This window comes from Lactuca virosa, chromosome 1 (assembly GCF_052849685.1).
Source record: "Lactuca virosa cultivar CGN04683 chromosome 1, Lactuca_virosa_CGN04683_v6, whole genome shotgun sequence".
NCBI classification, from domain to species: domain Eukaryota; kingdom Viridiplantae; phylum Streptophyta; class Magnoliopsida; order Asterales; family Asteraceae; genus Lactuca; species Lactuca virosa.
Genome location: NC_136426.1, coordinates 96,695,964 through 96,714,877, shown reverse-complemented (window position 1 = coordinate 96,714,877; position 18,914 = coordinate 96,695,964). Strand labels below are relative to the sequence as shown.

Below are 18,914 nucleotides of genomic sequence, written 5' to 3'. Positions count from 1 at the left end.
GAGACACATGACACAACACATGACACGTCCACACGTTTTTCTCTTTGTAAAAAAACAATAGACAAAAAAAAAATGATGTTCATTCACACCTTATTAGCTGTGTTTCAGTCATAACTTTACATACTCGAAATTACCCAATTGCCCTTATACTAGAACCATAGAAGAACGTTCCACGTCGTTTCACTCACATAAAGGTCTTCTTTGTGCGTATTGCATATATGATCCTCCTTATATATAAACTCATATCAGAAGCCACATATAACATATTCGTCTCATTTTTCTCTCGCTCTCTCTCTCACACACACTACCTATCAACTCTCTACTCCGGCCCTGTCTTTCTATATATATATATCATCTCTCTCTCTCTCTCTCTCTCTCTCTCTCTCTCTCTCTTGTGTGTGTGTGTGTGTGTGAAAACATGAAGACTATGAAATCAAAGACCATTTTGGCACTTGGGTTTCTTTTGTTTATATTTATATTGTCTCATCCATCACCGACCCAAGCTCAAGAAGTTGGTAATGCCCTAAACCTCGTTATGACGTTATATACTGGTTTTTGACTTGATGATCATATCTAGCTAACAGAGAGAACCATGGGTTGAAACTCAGAAAAACCACATGATAACTAACATGGTTTCTCCATTGTTTTTCGTTTTTAAAGTTTAATGATCTTGTGTGTGTATAAATGTAGAGGATGAAAGAGAATTTGATTATGCGAGAGGTGGGCATATGGGGCCGGAGAAATGGGGGGAGATAAAGAAAGAATGGTCGGCGTGCAGCAACGGGACGATGCAATCTCCGATTGATATGTCGAGTCAGAGGGTGGAGATGATGGCCAGTTCTAACAAGCTGTTCACAAACTACAAGGCTCGTAATGCTACGATCAAGAATAGAGGTCATGACATTATGGTATGACCAAAATATACCTTGGATATTACTTAATATAATTAATTAATTATTTGGCCACCTTTGATTAGATGCCCACTATTTTTCGATAATTTAATTATTTTTATAAAAAGTTGGGTTTTGAGATTTTATTAATGAATAAATTAATATATTCTTTTTTGCTTATTGAGTTTGGTTTCATGGATTTTCGTAAAACATCATTTTAGTTGTTAACATGATGAAGTATATGTTGGTAACTTTCGTATTTTTGAAAAGAAAATTTACATGGAACACTTTATGATTGTCATCTTGGTGGTTTTGACTTTTTATAGAATTTTATTATTTGGCGTGCTGGCGTGTTTTAAGTATTGATGATTTTAATTTTATTAAGAATTTAATGTTGCAGCTAGAATGGGAAGGAGATGCGGGGTCAATTCGCATAAATGGCACCGAGTATGCTTTGAAACAAGCTCATTGGCACTCGCCTTCAGAGCATTCCATCAATGGCAGAAGGTATATATATATATATATATATATATATATATATATATATATATATATATATATATATATATATATATATATATATATATATATATATATTGTGCATTTCACATATAAAAAATATATATCTATCTTTCTATGATGATTCACAAACATTTAAAAAAAACAATGATAAGCCCATTCGAACTCGTTAGGGTTTATGCATGGGTTCATATAAAATTAAAAAAAAACAACAACAGTTTTTGAGATATGTTAAGCACCCGTTAATAAAAGCAAAATGAATAATTAGCCCTGTATAAATATATATTGTTCAGATGGTTCAGTTACCATTTTCTAAAACTATCAATAATATTTTCTCTGAAGGATAAATACTTTGTATACAGTAATTTTCATATGAAGAGTACAAATTTCATATTTAAATTTCAAATAAATTTTTAATTAAAAAACTTAAATTTAAAAAAGTTAAGTTTATCTATTTAATTTAATAACAAATATTTTTTTATAAAATCACATATTAAATCAAATATTTATTATTAAGATAATTACCTTAGTTGTTGAGCAATTTCCTTGACTATATGATTATATATGAACAGATATGCCATGGAACTACATCTTGTCCACCTCAGCGCTGATGGCAAAATAGCTGTCATTGCTGTTCTTTACAATATTGGCAAACCTGACCATTTTCTTTCAAAGGTAACCTTTTACTACCCTTAACTTTTTTTATCCTTTTATTTTTCAGTTTTCACCCTCTAATTCTCTTTCGGTAACTTATTTTTCATTGCTTAATTTAGTTGTGTTTTCATTCTACTTCATTATACTGACTGCATCCCAAATTAATATTATTCTTTTAAAATACATCATATTGTTCTAGTGGTAGTTATCACATTTGTAACAATGATTTCCTTGAACATAGTCTTCAAATGAATTTACATATTTAAACAACCATTTGCAGTTGATGGTAAATATAACAGCCATGATAGACCAAAAGGGTGAGCATGGACACAGTGGAGTTATAGACCCTAAAGAGATTCAAATGAGTAATAGAAGATACTACAGATACATCGGCTCACTTACTGTTCCTCCTTGCACTGAAGGAGTTGTTTGGACCATAAGCAAAAAGGTATAAATGTAAAATCATTACGTTTGTAATCAACAAAACAAAGAGCCATAATGTTTTATAAGTTGACTAACGATTTTAATTTCTTATACAGATAAGAACTGTTTCAATAGATCAAGTTAAATTGCTTCGAGAGGCTGTGCACGACGTAAGTGTCAGTTGAGCAGATGAATGCTAATTTTCTTGTTTTTTTTAACCCACAAGTAAGTTGAAATTGATTTTTGTATTGCAGTATGCAGAAAATAATGCAAGACCAATACAGCCGGTGAATCAACGAGACCTTAGAGTTTATGGTCCAGCTTCGACACAATAGATATATTGGATGTATGGGTCGTTATAGATACTTAAATATTTTGTAGTACATGATACCCATCTTGGTTCTCTATTAATGATATATATTGATTCTTTTTTTTATTATTAATTACTCTTTTTATATGACCATATTTTTTTCTAAATAAAAAAAACAAGAATTGAACTACTGTACAAGTCTTGTTTTAGTCCCATTATAAATAACACTCAACAATCTCCATCCCTTATGTGCATTACGTGCATATATGTATGTACGATGTTTGAATTCAAATTTCATATAGACATATGAAACCTAACGCAAAACAAAAGCAAATACCAAATGATTGTTCAAAGGGATGAGTATTATTGATCAAAAAGTGTATAGTGTATTTGAAAGGCTTACAAAATCCGTTGGGAACTAAATTTGGTATGTATGCCAAAATTTGGAAATATTGAAATTGGAAATACATTCCTCTAATTAACCTTCCAAATAAATATGGGAAAATGAAAATTAAGTAAATCAAATATCTCGTATTAAAACAAAATAAAATAAAGATAAAACTGCAAAATGGTCCACATTGGTTGTTTTTTTTTTTCAGAAAATTAGTCCAAATATCTCAAAATTTATAGAAATAGTCATTTTTCAGTTAGTTTCGTAGAATATTTGATCCTTCTAAAAAATAAAATTACTGTAATACCTTTGATATGTTTTTTTTTCTACTTTAAAAATTATATATATATATATATATATATATATATATATATATATATATATATATAAGAGAGAGAGAGAGAGAGAGAGAGAGAGAGAGAGAGAGAGAGAGAGAGAGAGAGAGAGAGAGAGAGAGAGAGAGTGGTGGGATGTCAAGTCTACCAAGCAAATTACACCATTTGTTTGCAAATAAAACGTAATATAATGGTAAAAAGGGGTATCAATCCTCGGGGAAATGGTTGTATTCAATCACCAATGCAATCTAAAAGAACTATTGTAAAAAAACTAACTAACTACAATTAAACTAAAATGGGGGGGGGGGTGGTTATGATTGCTTGAAAATTAAAAGACTTGAATAACTAAAAAGCTTGCAAATAAGCTAGATGGTGAGATGCTCGAATGTTGAGAATAATTGGTTAACCAAGGCAATTCAACACAATGAACATTTGTGTGTTTATCATTAGGATTCAACATGAAGCTTATCATTCATCCCAAATTGGTTATAGCAATCATGAAGCATGATATGTCAAGATTCCTCTTAGGTAGTATGGAGGTTGGGGAAGCCCACAACACACCTTCTTAATCAAGATCAAGGGTTTAATTGAAGCAATTGAACCCAAGAAGTTGATTAGCCTTAAGAATGAAGAAATCCCCAATTCCTAGAGGATGTCAATGCTTACACATCCATAAAGGAGTTATGATTCATAAGCTAGAGATGATTTCTACCATCATAAAGCATTTGTTTTAAGTAAATTCAATGATTCAATGCTAAACCAAAGAAATAAACCAACAATTGCTTATTAAAGTACCAAGCTCATGATCAAAGCACTAAACAAGCATAGGAAATATGAACTAGAATCATAGACATAAGATAAATGATAAATAAGCATAAATCCTTCAAAAACCCACAAACATTCAGAGGTTTTAGCCAAGGTCTACCAAAATAGGGAAATTAGCCACTCATGGCAACAAAATAACAATAACAAAAGTCTAATTGCATAAAGAAACTACCTAAGATTTGGAAAGATGAAAGGAAATGGGTTTCTAGCTCCAAAATCGCCTCTTGCAGGTCTCCAAAATGCCAAGCCAAATGACCAAAATGCCCAAACTGGGCAGTTGCGCGGGTACCCGCGCGACGAAAATTCCACCCGCGCAAATGTTGTTGTAATGCTATTGGTCCTTCATTCCTCCACTCCACCCTTCCATTACCAAAGATTCCTTTGGTCCCCTCCATATCCATGTGATTTAAACCAACCAATCATCATTTAGCTTTAAGGAATGGATGCTCTAAGCCCAAATTAAATGTTTATGACCCATCTTTACAAGCCCAAAATATCCAAGTCTTCAACTCTTTAAGGCCCAAGTCTTCTTTGGTGGATCCGCCAAGCCCAATAATGCATCGGAAAGCCCACTAAGCCCAACTCCAGTCAAACCACAACCGCAATGAGCTCCATAACCCTGCAAAATTCCTCATGCAAAATAAAAAGTCGCTGATACGATCCATGATAAAGAAAATAAAGAATATACAATGCAATACTAATAAAAAGAGCTAAAAATCTAAAATAAACTAATAAAAATAAGGAAATAAAATAAGCTATCAAATCACCCCAAGCTTAAACCTAACTTGTCCTCAAGTTAGAACAAGACTAATATGAGATCGGGATGAGCTAAACTAAAAAGGAAAAAGAAAGGTACCATAGAACTTGGTCAACATCAGTCAACATGGTCAGAATTAGTCCTTCATGGACCCTACGCATCCTCAAAATGTTCCCCGCTTTAGAGCCATAAACCACATTCTCAACCACTTGATGGGCGAATAGTGTTGGATTAATGTCTAAGTCCATAACTATATTTGGTATGTACTTGACCCGACCCGGCATGGTCCATTTGGGTTGCACTTCACCGGCACAATTTATATGGATAGTCTTTTGAGAATAGTATATTTATGATTTATATTAATATATTATAAGTTCTAATATATTAATATGGAATCATATTATTTAATTAGTATTGATCAAGAATTAATTTAGAATTAATTAAGTGATCAAAAAAGAACTAATTAAATATGGACTCTTATATATATGGAATGGGCCAAGTTCATTTAGGTTGGGCTAAGCTTTCATGGATGGTCCATGGAGCTTTTAACCCATGGATCCTATGTAAATGAAAGGTCATGGGTATTAGGGTTTACATGGATGTAACCCTAATCCTCCATAATATATAAAGGGGTCCTTGGCTCACAAAATTGGCACAAGTGTGTGAAAATAAGAATGAGCCGATTTTAGTGTGCATACATATTCTCTCAAGTTCTTCCAAGGTGTTTTGGTGATTTGTGATTCCATTTGAGGCTTCCACACTATTGGGGCTAAGCTCTTAAAGCTTGAAGACATCAAGCTACATCAAAAGGTATGTCATCTAACTAGAACTTTGTAGTATAGGTGCTTCATAATATGCTAGTTAGGATGAAACCTTGGAATATTTAATATTTGTATGTATAATAGAGAAAACATAGATCCAAGGTTTATAGGGTTGCATGTACACCATAGGAGTGTTAGAATGCTCAAAACCCAACAAATAGATCACGGTTAGATGCAGTCGCGGTGTGCAAGACAAAGGAAACAGAGATGTGCCCAGTGGGGGCACTTTAAATCACCAATGCAGACCATAGTGCACGAAGGAAAGACGCCTCTTCACACACTATGGTTCCTACATTTGTAAGGCTAAAGTGTATAGTACGAAATAGGGTTTTGTAGCGCGGCCTCCAGGAAAACATCCGGTTTCAGAGGCTTCTCCCTTGTACTGTCCTTTACAGTTTACCGTCTCATCGTCAATGCCTTTTCTCACCAAAAATCAAAAATAAAATAAAATAATAAAAATTCTACTTAACCTAATCTAAACCTAACAGCTTAAATCTTCAATCTTGAACTTCTGTTATTTGGTCTTCAGCCTCTTTGTTGTTTGATATTCAGTCTTCTTAAATCTTCAATTTTTTTTTTTGTACTAAAGCCTTGAACTTGGATTCTTGTTCTTCTTTTTGTGTTGCTCATTTTCTTCATTTTTCTTCTTTGTTTTTGTTGCTTTTCTTTAATCCTCTTCATTGTTTCTTTTTGTCTTCACTTTTCCAATTTCTTCATTTTTTTGTGTTTTCTTCTTGGAAGGTTTAAGGAATTTCACCACGTAACATAGGATGGAGGCTAACATGAACACCTAAGGATCATTGACAATGTGCCAAGATCAACTAAAAAGGGTGGGATATGACTCAAAAACGGGTATTACCGAAAAAAACTTGGTCCCAAAAGATGTGAATTGGGGGACCCATTTCAAAGTTCATCAAGCACCTCAATGCAAGGTGTGATAAACAAAATCTATCTAACTATCTACTCTAGACCCCTAGAAAAATGATAACCTATCCTAAAAAGGCGGTGAGAATCTAACTAAGCAAGGCTCGGACGAGACTCGGGAGTACTAAAGGGTACTCCCTCCAAAACCAAGATGCGAGTCTTCAATATCTTCAATGTCTTCATAATGCCTTACCGGGCCAATCTTTGCTCGCACACATTGGCATGACCAACCACATCCCTCCGCACCTAGACCCAATCAAGCTACCTGCATCTGACCCCCACACAAGCGGTCTTAAAATGGTCTGTGAGGCTCAAAACGTGTCCCATTTATCAAATACAAGGAATTCCATATCAAGACCCGGGACCAATCTTTGATTCAATACTTATGACTCGGCGCTCTGGTACCTGTAGGGATGAGAAGATAAGAGAGAACAAAATGCATGAACTTAAACTAGAATGCATCTAAAAAGTATGAAAATTAGAAAAGAAAGAAATAAAATATGCAATATTTTTGAAATTTTTATGCAATTTTTATGAATGACCTAAATGAGTTACTCTAAATGCAACTATATACAACCTAAATGCAATAAAAATAAAAATATAAGAATACCTCACCCCAAGCTTAAAATTTAGCATTGTCCTCAATGCTTAGGATGAGAGTAAGGAAGGATCATACCGGGATCAAGGTGGAGGAGGCCCGCGAGGACGGTATGGAAGCAACACATGGGTTGTACAATGATGTGTGGATAGAGTTCTTGGCCACCTAAATACACATGGATGAAAGCTTGGTCGCGCAAAGGAAGCATATGCAATGACTCAAAATTTTCTTATGAAGTGACACATTTGCGCGGGTACCCTCGCAAACTTTGCGCGGGTGATGGTTGGGTCGCGCAAATAAAGAATTAGCATCATTGGACTCGCAAAGAAAGGGAAGGATTTGGTCTTGGCCGTGCAACAATCTGTGAGGGTGGAAGGCAGCCGCGCAATCAGTTGCTAGGGTGGCAGTCGGCCGCGCGAACTAATCAGATGCAACCCCATGTTGGGGTAATTTGGAACTCGGAACTTGCGCGGCTAGGGGTCGGTCGCGCAACGTCTGCGCGGGCACCCGCGCAAGTTGCAGATTTTTGACACTTTTTGCATACTTTACCAAGATCATTGCTAAACCTCAAGATGCTTATTTTTAACCAACTTCAAGCTTAGAAACACCAAAACTTCAAGCAAGATTATTTATTTACAATGCATTTATTTAACGTCTTTGCCAAGACATAGCCCCGCTTCCGTCAATCTTCATAAATCGGGATTTCCAATGTTACGTTGTCGAATTCTCCCGTGTCAAAGCCTTCATAAAATGGTTTCAAACATTTTCCATTCACTTTGAAGATTTTATTCGTTTCCAAACTCTTGATTTCATCCGCACGATGATCAAACACTTTTAAAACAATGAAAGGTCCGTGCCATCGAGATCGCAATTTTCCCAGGAATAACTTTAAACGCGAATGATAAAGAAGAACTTTTTGACCCGAAACAAAGTGCTTTTGGGTTATGTGCTTGTCATGAAACACTTTTTTCTTCTCTTTGCACCTTTTAAACCTTTTAATTATATTCTTCTTGACCACTTCCATCAATGGAGGATTCAATCTTCTTTGAGCCTCTCTCTTAGGCTTGCAATCATCTTCCATGAGAATCTTGTGTGTGCATACATTAGGGCTTATACCGTTTATTGGCTCAATCACTGTTGGGTTATGAGCATTCTAACACTCCTAAGTGTACATGCCACCCAAAATACCTTGGATCTATGTTTTCTCTATTATACATACAATTATGAACATCCAAGGTATTATCCTAATCTAGCATACAAAATAATAAATATAACAAGATAGAATACATACCTCTTTGATGTAGAATGTCTTCATGAAGCTTGAGTGCCTAGTGCCCCAAGTGTGACACCTCAAATGGTTCACACAACACCAAATACACTTGGAATAACTTGAGAGAAACTTGAACACTCCTTGAAATCGTCTAGCCCTCACACTCACACATTAGTGCACGGTTTCTTGAGCCATGGGATTCTTTTATATGGTGGCTATTAGGGTTACACCATGTAACTCATAACTTTACCCATTCCTTATGCTCCATGGATTTTAACCTCCATGGAGTATCCATGGGTCACCCCATGGACTTAGTCCAACATAAGGAATCTTGGATCACAAGCCCACATATATAAGAATGAATGATTTACACAATCAACCCATATATTTAATTAGTCTCCTTTTGATCACTTAATTAATTCCAAATTAATTCTTGATCAATACTAATTAAATAACCTTATTAATATATTAGAACTTATAATATATTAACCAACCTTAAGTGTTATTTCTCTCATTATAGTCTATCCAAATGCATGATGCCATGCAACCCAAATGGACCATGCTGGGTCGGGTCAAGTCTTACCAATTATAGTTATGGACTTAGACATTAATCCAACAGTCTCCCACTTGGATAAGTCTAAAACTATTATTGCGTATGACTTCAGGAACCGATCAGCAATCGTAGCTCTCAAAAGCTTCTGTCGAACTCTGACCTTGTCGATGAACTCTGACCTTTGTCAATGACTTGTCCATTAGATAAGGGATCATATATTCCTCCATTCTAGATATCATATGGACTGAGACATGGATTATCAATCATTCTCTCTGTCCATTTGTTGTTTCCCGATTTCCGATTCATGATGACTGACTGATTGAACAAATCAAATCAATCCTGGCTTGGCCAAGCACTCACATGTATCATCTTTAAATCATCGAGGGGCCCACAGATATCGCTTTTATCCCGAAGGTAAAAGGAATGGATAAACTTCGACTCATATGGCTTGTTCTACTACTTGTTGAATCATACACAAAGGCACGTTTTATAACATCGAGTTACCAATGCGTTTTCGTGCAATCAATGTATAACCAACTCATAGTAACAACTCATATCTCTAGGTTTGAAGAATATAAGATATTATCGTCTCATGATCACTCGTGATAAAATCCATGAAGTGATTCAAATGAGCGCGGGTTGAATCCAATACTCAGAACTTATGAGCACTCATGAGTGTTGTAGCACCACTTTGTCCACCAACTTGGACCTCTACAAACCAACCCATGACAGTCTTGATTCATATCTACTTCCAACATATGACCAACTGTGGATGGTTTGAATAACTTAATCATTCAGGAAGAGCGACTTAGTTATTCTGGAAGTCAAAACATGCAAAGTGAAACACAAGAATAAATGAATCAAATATGGTATCAAACCCTATGAATATAAATAAACACTTTTATTTATCACCATACTGATTACTCATTATTCATTGTTTCGGTTTTATCAACTTTATACTTGAATTTAAAACAATAGTTGTCCCATGCTCCAAGCATGTACACTATGTTTTCTAAACACTAGTCATGCCATACACCAAGTATGCATACTATGTTTGTCTATGATCTTTACTTTGTAAAATAGATCAATTGAACATCACTCCAATGATCCTCTTTTCACAGTCCCAAATCCTTACTGCAAATGCAAGAATTCCAAATTCATGCCATTTACTGAAATCTGTTAGATTCTAAACTTATATGCATTGATCCTCTTAATGATTATGCACAAAGTCAGAAAGACTTGAAAACAATCATTACAGAGCATTCCAAAGGAGATCAGCTCCTTGGAAACATCCTTCTTTCATTAAGTTTCCTAATCTTACACAGATTGAATAATTTCTAACTTTGAAACATTTCCATATTCCATTTTGACTATCACTTCTGAACAAGAGTTGCCTCCTTACAGATTATGTCAATATGGTCCTTCCAGAATTAACATTATACTTCCAACTGTCCTTGAGCAACCAATCTTTGGTAAACCTTAGATTGTCCTCGACAATTGCTTAATCATTTTAGTCATATCCAATTCTAGACCTTTTCCCTTCATAATGCCCTAGGCATTTGGAAAATTTTAGAAAGGATGAATATAGCACATGTAATCGATCCTATATCCGAAGCATATGGGACACGATTCATGATGTCTCACATAAAGACTAAACCAGTCTTTTGCTATAATATTTCCATTTCAATTTGCCAAGTTCTCAAAATTCAGATTATGAAAAGGGATGTCGTAATCATAATCGAATTTTAGAACGCAAATAATGGACCCATATATAGAATTTCCTTATGTTGAGCCATTCCAACATGAAATTCATATATATATCCTTGATTAAATACGATTAAAATATCAATCTAAGCTTTTTAGAATTGAAATGAAGTATAATTTCCTCTCCCTTAATTATAGCAAAACAACTTTTTCAACCCCTGCAACCTCACGAATTGAAACTTTTGTTTTCTATAATTAACATTGCTAACTTGCAACCTTTGTCATAATTATCATGCTCCCACTAACATGATGATTATTAGCATAACACTTATGCTCCCACTAGCTTTGACATGTACTCAGAAATCAGCTGACTTTCTTACCAAAGTTCAGATTTCTGATACTAGATTGTTTTGATAAAACTTTATCAAAATCATACACCTCTCTTAGATAGCTCACATGTGTGTCTAAACAATTTTAGAACTATGAAAAGGGATGCCGTAATCATAGTCTCAATTGTTTAGACCTTTTCCACTTCTCACAAGTCCATGTTAGTGTGCCGGTAAACCACACACGCTCCACTAACGACTTTGAGAATGCAAATATCACAATTGCTATCTAGCTAAAATCTACTTAGTGAAAGTGTTTCCTCACCATCATTTTCATGAATCGGAGAGAAACCTTATGACACTTAGATTTAATAGTGTATGTGTTCTTATCCATGTGGATTTGTCAAAACCATAATCACAAGACAAGGTTAGTGACAAATCCAAACTCATATTGATTAAACTTGTGCAATCTTAAATTCTTTCCATTTGGCAGCTCAGGTGCCTGCCATTGCTTCCAAGTAGTTGTGCAACCAATTGAGAACTCTCAGAACTCCTATGCAAAGCCAACTTGAATAGGCACAAAAATTTCAACACGATAGGTTATAAACCTCAAGTCGTGTGCTAGTGAAGGACTTTAGGTTTTATTCTTGATTAAGTCTTGAAACTTTCAAGAGCTTTAAGACTCCCACTGTCCTCTTGACATATAAGACTCCCTTGTCAAATATTCAAGAGATAGTGCGGATTCTTTATCAAGACTAACACTTTACACAATTGGCCTAAGTTGGTCTCTGTTTTATCCAAAACATCACAACTTACCAATTTCAAATGTACAAGAGTAGATAACCTTTTACTCTTACATTTGACTAGTGTTAACAAACCCTCTTTAAGATATGTCACTCAAGTTACAATCTTGGAGTATGACTCTAAGAATTGTTTTGGAACGAAGTATGACTCATCTTTTTGATTTAACCATTTCAACAATTCATGACTCCTCTTCTTAGTCATAAGAATGCACTAAGATGACTTTAGAGGACCAATTGTGATATGGTATCTTAATCATTAAGATGATCATAAACATGATACTAAAGTACTCTCCCATCTTTTCAGATTTGAGAAACTTTTATCTTTCTGCCATACTTTGATTCTTCTTATTCGTTCTGTCTCACATTGAAACTTCTCCAATGCTACAGACTTATACTTAAACTTATAAGTATAACCATATTTACTGAACTTAAGTAAATCATGACGAATAGTCTTCTTGATCTTTTGTGGTGGACTTGACCAGTGCACAAGAATGTGTACTCGATCCCTTAGTCCTTTCCTTATTCACATAAGGAATTAGTCTTAATTTTCTAAGCTGAAAGTTCTCATTCATCATACTATACAACTTGCATGATTCCAAGTTTCGGTCCAATTGAACCTTGGGTGATGAGAATCTTTCCTTATTTGGTAATATTAGACACTACCACAACCGAAAGAATCAAATCCATTTTTCCAATATTGCTATCAATGGAATCTTATAAGCAACAACTTTTCACAAATGCCATTGTAAGGATACTTAAAATAAATAAAATCAAAACCTTTTTTCTTTTATTTTAAAACTTTGCGGAAAAACTTATCCTTACAATCCATATGAAAACCTTGTTGTTATCTATTCCTAAGCAATATAAATATCATAACTCTTAAGTAATAGCCCAAAATTCTGATCACCGAACCATGCGATTGAAATCCATCTTCGCGATCAGAATCAGCATGTACTTAATAGAGTTAGACAATGGACTTTACCTAAAGTAGAGCCAAACTTATTGACTTTAACATCCTTAGGTAAATTTGGCAGCTTCGTAACCAATGCCCCTTCCTTTGGCAATAGTTACCTATGGATCCTTGATAATGGGACTATCTCAGACTTCGCCTCTCTCTTTACCATTGGGTCAACAGAGTTGACTATGGCCGATCCCTTTCCATTGGGAAGAGAGAGCTTTACTGGATATCCAATGGCATCATTGTCAATGTCCATAGCGTTTTAGGAAGGTGATCTTAGCAAATAGATAAGATCATTAAGGGTCTTGTCTTAGTCTGTTTCATAGGATTCCCAAAAGAATTCACTATGTGACTTAGAAAGTAGTTGAGCCACCAACTTTCTCAAGACTTTGACACCCAACTCTCCCGGCTTGTCAATATGTGACTACATCTCCAAGATGTGATCACACCTAGACCTTGCCTTGCCAATAGGGCTTGAGTGACCTTAAACTTTTTAGGAACTTGTGGGTTAGGGAGAATAATTGGAGGAGGTGAAAGAAGTATGATATCCATGGGACATCATCTTCATTTAGGAAAGCTTGTTTCAAGAGATTTGGGAAGATCATAAGTGTCTAGACCAGACATCTTTTTGGGAGATATTCAAGATAGTTGATTTAAAGTCCTTAATATGACACCCAATATGAAATATTAAGGCTAGGACCCAACAAACTATTTTATAACTTAGAAGAGGGATGCCGTAATCCAAGCTATAAAATATTTGAAGGTAGGTGAATGACGATTCACCAATTTCGACCATGAAAAACGAAATAATTTATTAGGTTTTAATTGGATTTGAAAGTCCTAGATCTTTGAGATTCATTGAACTGTTCAAAGGCATGTTTCAATCTCGAGTGTGCCCTTCAGGTTTTGTGACTGGGATGCCGAGGATCACAAAACAAGGTGTGAGTAACCATGCAAATATACTTGGTACCCTTAATATTTACCCCTTAATCAGTGTGCCGGTTAACCACACACGCTCCACCGATACTATGATAAATATTAAGTTACCCTTTGCCTACCTTGTTAAGTCCAGGTTAGTGTGCCGGTTAACCACACACGCTCCACTAACGACTTAAGCAAAGTGCAAAGTGTAATTTCATGGGTTAGCACCAAATTCACATTTTCCTAAGTAACTAAGATTGGGTATTAATAAGAGTTTAGTTACTTAGTATTTATCATTAATACTTTTAATGAAAGGAGAATTATAGTCCTTGTCCTACGCGTTCGGCTAACGACCCTCCACCAGTCAAGGAAGCGGTGGGTGAGAGTGGACACCCATTAAACTGCCATTTTATAGGCACTAACCTTATACCCCCCTTATAGACCGGCTTCGTGAATGAGGCCTACTAACGGTAAGACTGACTTTACTCTTATACATATATATAAATATTATTAACTTATAATATTATAAAGTATAAGGGTTGAATTTTAACTTTTAAAATTCTAAGGGCTAACTTGGAATTAAAGTATTCATAAGTGAAAACTTTTCAAATTCCAAAACTTGAGGGCAAGTTTTGAAACTATTCAAAACTAATTAATTCCATAACTTATGAGTTTAAAGTAGTTTTAATTAAAAAAAAAAAAAACTCTTCAAGTTCCATAACTTGAGGACAAGTTATGGAAGACTTTAAACTAATTAATAAAAAAAAATAACCTTTTTTTTTTATTGTAACTTATGGAACTAATTAAGGTTACACTTTTTTTTTAATTTAATGAAGAGACTCTTCATTTTGTAACCTTTGCCAACTTTTATGAGTTTTATGATTCTTAAATGTGACTTTTCATATAACTTGAGGACAAGTTACAAAAACACACTTTGGAATCAACTCTTAGATTAAAATGGATTGAAAACAACTATTTCACACAACTTTTCTATTAATCTAAGAACCTCATAAGAACAAGATAATTCAAATCATCAATCTTCAAGAAATTAGCATGAACATACAAACTAATACAAATCTTGAAATTATGACAATTATCTTAGAAATTGGATTAGCATGAACATTACCACATCAAAAACAAGTTTATAAGTCCAAAAACATCTTAGGGTAATGTTCCTAGTCCAATTCCAGCCAAAACAATCGAATATATGCATCCAACTCGATTTTTCAGCTACTTTTGCAAGTATAACAAGAAAACAAGCCTAGGCTCTGATACCACTGTTGGGTTATGAGCATTCTAACACTCCTAAGTGTACATGTAACCCTAAATACCTTGGATCTATGTTTTCTCTATTATACATACAATTATGAACATCCAAGGTATTATCCTAATCTAGCATACAAAATAATAAATATAACAAGATAGAATACATACCTCTTTGATGTAGAATGTCTTCATGAAGCTTGAGTGCCTAGTGCCCCAAGTGTGACACCTCAAATGGTTCACACAACACCAAATACACTTGGAATAACTTGAGAGAAACTTGAACACTCCTTGAAATCGTCTAGCCCTCACACTCACACATTAGTGCACGATTTCTTGAGCCATGGGATTCTTTTATATGGTGGCTATTAGGGTTACACCATGTAACTCATAACTTTACCCATTCCTTATGCTCCATGGATTTTAACCTCCATGGAGTATCCATGGGTCACCCCATGGACTTAGTCCAACATAAGGAATCTTGGATCACAAGCCCACATATATAAGAATGAATGATTTACACAATCAACCCATATATTTAATTAGTCTCCTTTTGATCACTTAATTAATTCCAAATTAATTCTTGATCAATACTAATTAAATAACCTTATTAATATATTAGAACTTATAATATATTAACCAACCTTAAGTGTTATTTCTCTCATTATAGTCTATCCAAATGCATGATGCCATGCAACCCAAATGGACCATGCCGGGTCGGGTCAAGTCTTACCAATTATAGTTATGGACTTAGACATTAATCCAACAATCACATCAACCCGGTACAATGGAGAAATGTTGCTAGGGTACCTCATTGACTCAAAGATGTTGAAGTGAATGATATCTCCATCAAACTCCATAGTAATTTTCCCTTTATGGACATCAATGATCGTGTGAGCGGTATTCATGAAAGGTCTTCCAAGGAGGATCATAGATGATGTGGAAGGAGTCTTCTCTTTAATATCAATGACATAAAAATCCGCAAGAAAAACAAGTTGATTAACTTGTACTAACACATCCTCCAACACTCCTCTTGGAGACACACTTGACTTGTCCGCTAATTGAATAATTACTCCGGTTTCTTCCAAAGGTCCAACATTGAGAGATTGAAAAATCGAATATGGCATCACATTGATCGAGGCTCCAAGATCTAACATGGCACTTTCGACATGCAAATCACCAATGGTACAAGGGATAGCAAATATTCCCGGATCCTTGCATTTGGGAGGTAACTTCTTTTGGATAACCGCAGACTCGTTTGCATTGACTTGAATCTTTTCATTCGCTTTGAATTTCCTCTTCTTGGTGCACAAATCCTTGAGGATTTTTTCATAAATTGGAATTTGCTTAATAGCATTCAATAGTGGAATGTTGATTTGGACCTTGCGGAAAGTTTCAAAGAATTCATTTTCTTCCTCTATCTTCTTGGAAAAGGCTAACCGGGAAGGGAAGGGTGGTGGTATGACCAATGGCTTGATAGGCTTGTTGGAATATTCGGGTTGCTCAATGTTTGGAACAACCAGTTCCTTTGGAGGAACTACCACTTTCGAAGGTTCAACAATAATAACTTCATCTTCGTCTTCTCTTGAAACTCTTTTAGGGTTGCTTTCTCCAAGTGTTTTCCCACTTCGCAAGGTTATTGCACTCACATTGGGGTTCTTCTCGGTTTGAGATGGAAGTTTACCCCTTTGTTCTATCTTGTTGAGAGTGGTGACCAAGTCTCCAATTTGTGCTTGAATGTTGGAGAAAGTGTTCTTGGTCTCTTGTTGAAATTGGGTTTGGCTTTGAGCAAGAGAAGTAACGAGTTCTTGAAGGCTCATTTGATGGTTACCACTTGATTGACCTTGTTGTGGAAGTTGTTGGTAATTTAGGGGGTTATAAGAAGTTTGTGGATATGGAGGTTTTTGGGAAGGATATTGCGGATGTTGGGGTCTCATCAAAATGTTTGGTGGATTTTGCTTTGGTGGGTATGGGTTGTTTGGGTTATTCCTCCAATTTGGGTTGAAGTTTTTTTGAAATCCCATGGGTCTTGGTTGACCTTGATATCCTTCCATTGCATTCACATCTTCCGGTTCACTTCCAAGTGTGGGACACTTATCCGTGTAATGCCCCGTCATGGCATACATATCGCATACCATCAATTGTTGACCACTTCCCACCACCATTTGACTTAGCACATTAGTCAAATCCAAGAGCTTTGATTCCAAGTGTTGAGTGTTGCTAACTTCACCAACCACTTGTGGAGAATTTCTCTTCATTTCATTTCGAGTCCCAAAGTTCCTTTGATTTTGAGAAATGGTTCCAAAAAGTGATCTTATCTCTTGAGGGGTTTTGTTGAAGATGTCACCACCACTTGAAGCATCAATCATCCTTCGATATTTTTCATTCATACCCTCATAAAATTGTTGAAGAAGTAATTGTTCGGGAATGTTGTGTTGAGGACAAATTATACACAAGTTGTTGAATCGCTCCCAAAAATCATGAAAAGTCTCATTCTCCCCTTGACGAATCCCCAAAATGTCACTTCTTTGGCTTGAAATTCGGGAGGTGGGATAGAACTTGCTATTGAAGGCTTTGAGTAACTCTTCCCATGTGTGAATAGATCCCGGTGGTAAGTTGAATAACCACTCTCTAGCTTTATCTTCCAAGGTGAGTGGGAAGGCGGTTAGCTTGAAATCATCCAATGTCACATGTTCGGGTAACATGCTAACACATATCATATGAAAGGACTTCAAATGCCTTTGAGGATCTTCTCTATCTAAACCATGGAACTTGGTGAGTTGATGTATGAAACTTGACTTGAATTCAATCCCTCGGCGGTTTGTGGGATAACCAATACCAAGGGGTGTGTGAGTAACATCCGTCTCCATCATTTGTCGAAGTGTTAACTCTTGAGGAGGATTGGGTGGATTGGGGTTATTGGGATATTGGTGCATGTAATTGGGAGGTTGTTGGTAAGGTGGGTATGGGTATTGTTGGTGATTGTATATTTGTGGTGGATAAGGTTGGTAGTTAGGGTATTGGTTGTAGGGGGTTGTTGTTGGGGGTACATTGGGTTTTGGTACATTGGAGGGTGTTGGTAATTGGGTTGATTTGGGTAATGTACTTGTTGTTGAACTTGAAAAGCATTGGTTTGAGGTTGGTTGTTTTGGTGGAATTGTTGGTTTTGTGGTTGTGGAGGTTGATAATTGGGTTGGTGTTGAAGAGGGGCTTGATTCCAAGGTGGCATATCAATGAGAGGTTCTTGTTGTTGTCTTGGTTGTTGGGGTGGTGTATTGGCATCTTGATTATTAGGGTTTGGGTTGGGATTGTGAGGTGGAGTGTGATTCATGGCGATGTAGTTTTCAAACGGAATCTCTTCAAAGGATTGACCAACAATTGGAGAATTCGGCTCGGTGTCGGTATCACTTGAAGTATGAACTTGATCTTCTATGTTGATTAGTGGAGAAGAGGAAGAAGCTTGAATGAGTTGTTTTTGCTTTACTTGTTTGGCTAACTTTTTCAACCTTTTTGCTTCCTTTTCAATTTCCGGATTGTAGAGTAGTTCACCGGTTCTTGTAGACCTAGGCATAAACAATCAAATAACAATAACCAATTTCCCCGGCAACGGCCCCAAAACTTGGTGGGATGTCAAGTCCACCAAGCAAATTACACCATTTGTTTGCAAAT

The 18,914-nt window shown here is 35.7% G+C and overlaps 1 protein-coding gene across 1 annotated transcript; it reads left to right on the top strand.

The window, feature by feature from the left end:
- Window positions 1–247: 247 nt before the first annotated feature.
- LOC145152078 (carbonic anhydrase Nec1-like) lies at window positions 248–2,925 on the top strand. Its single transcript, XM_079075382.1, has 7 exons — window positions 248–515; window positions 691–908; window positions 1,291–1,397; window positions 1,982–2,084; window positions 2,344–2,511; window positions 2,603–2,656; window positions 2,741–2,925. Exons 1-7 carry the CDS (start codon window positions 419–421, stop codon window positions 2,819–2,821), a joined length of 828 nt encoding a protein of 275 aa, XP_078931508.1. The 5' UTR covers window positions 248–418; the 3' UTR covers window positions 2,822–2,925.
- Window positions 2,926–18,914: the final 15,989 nt, after the last annotated feature.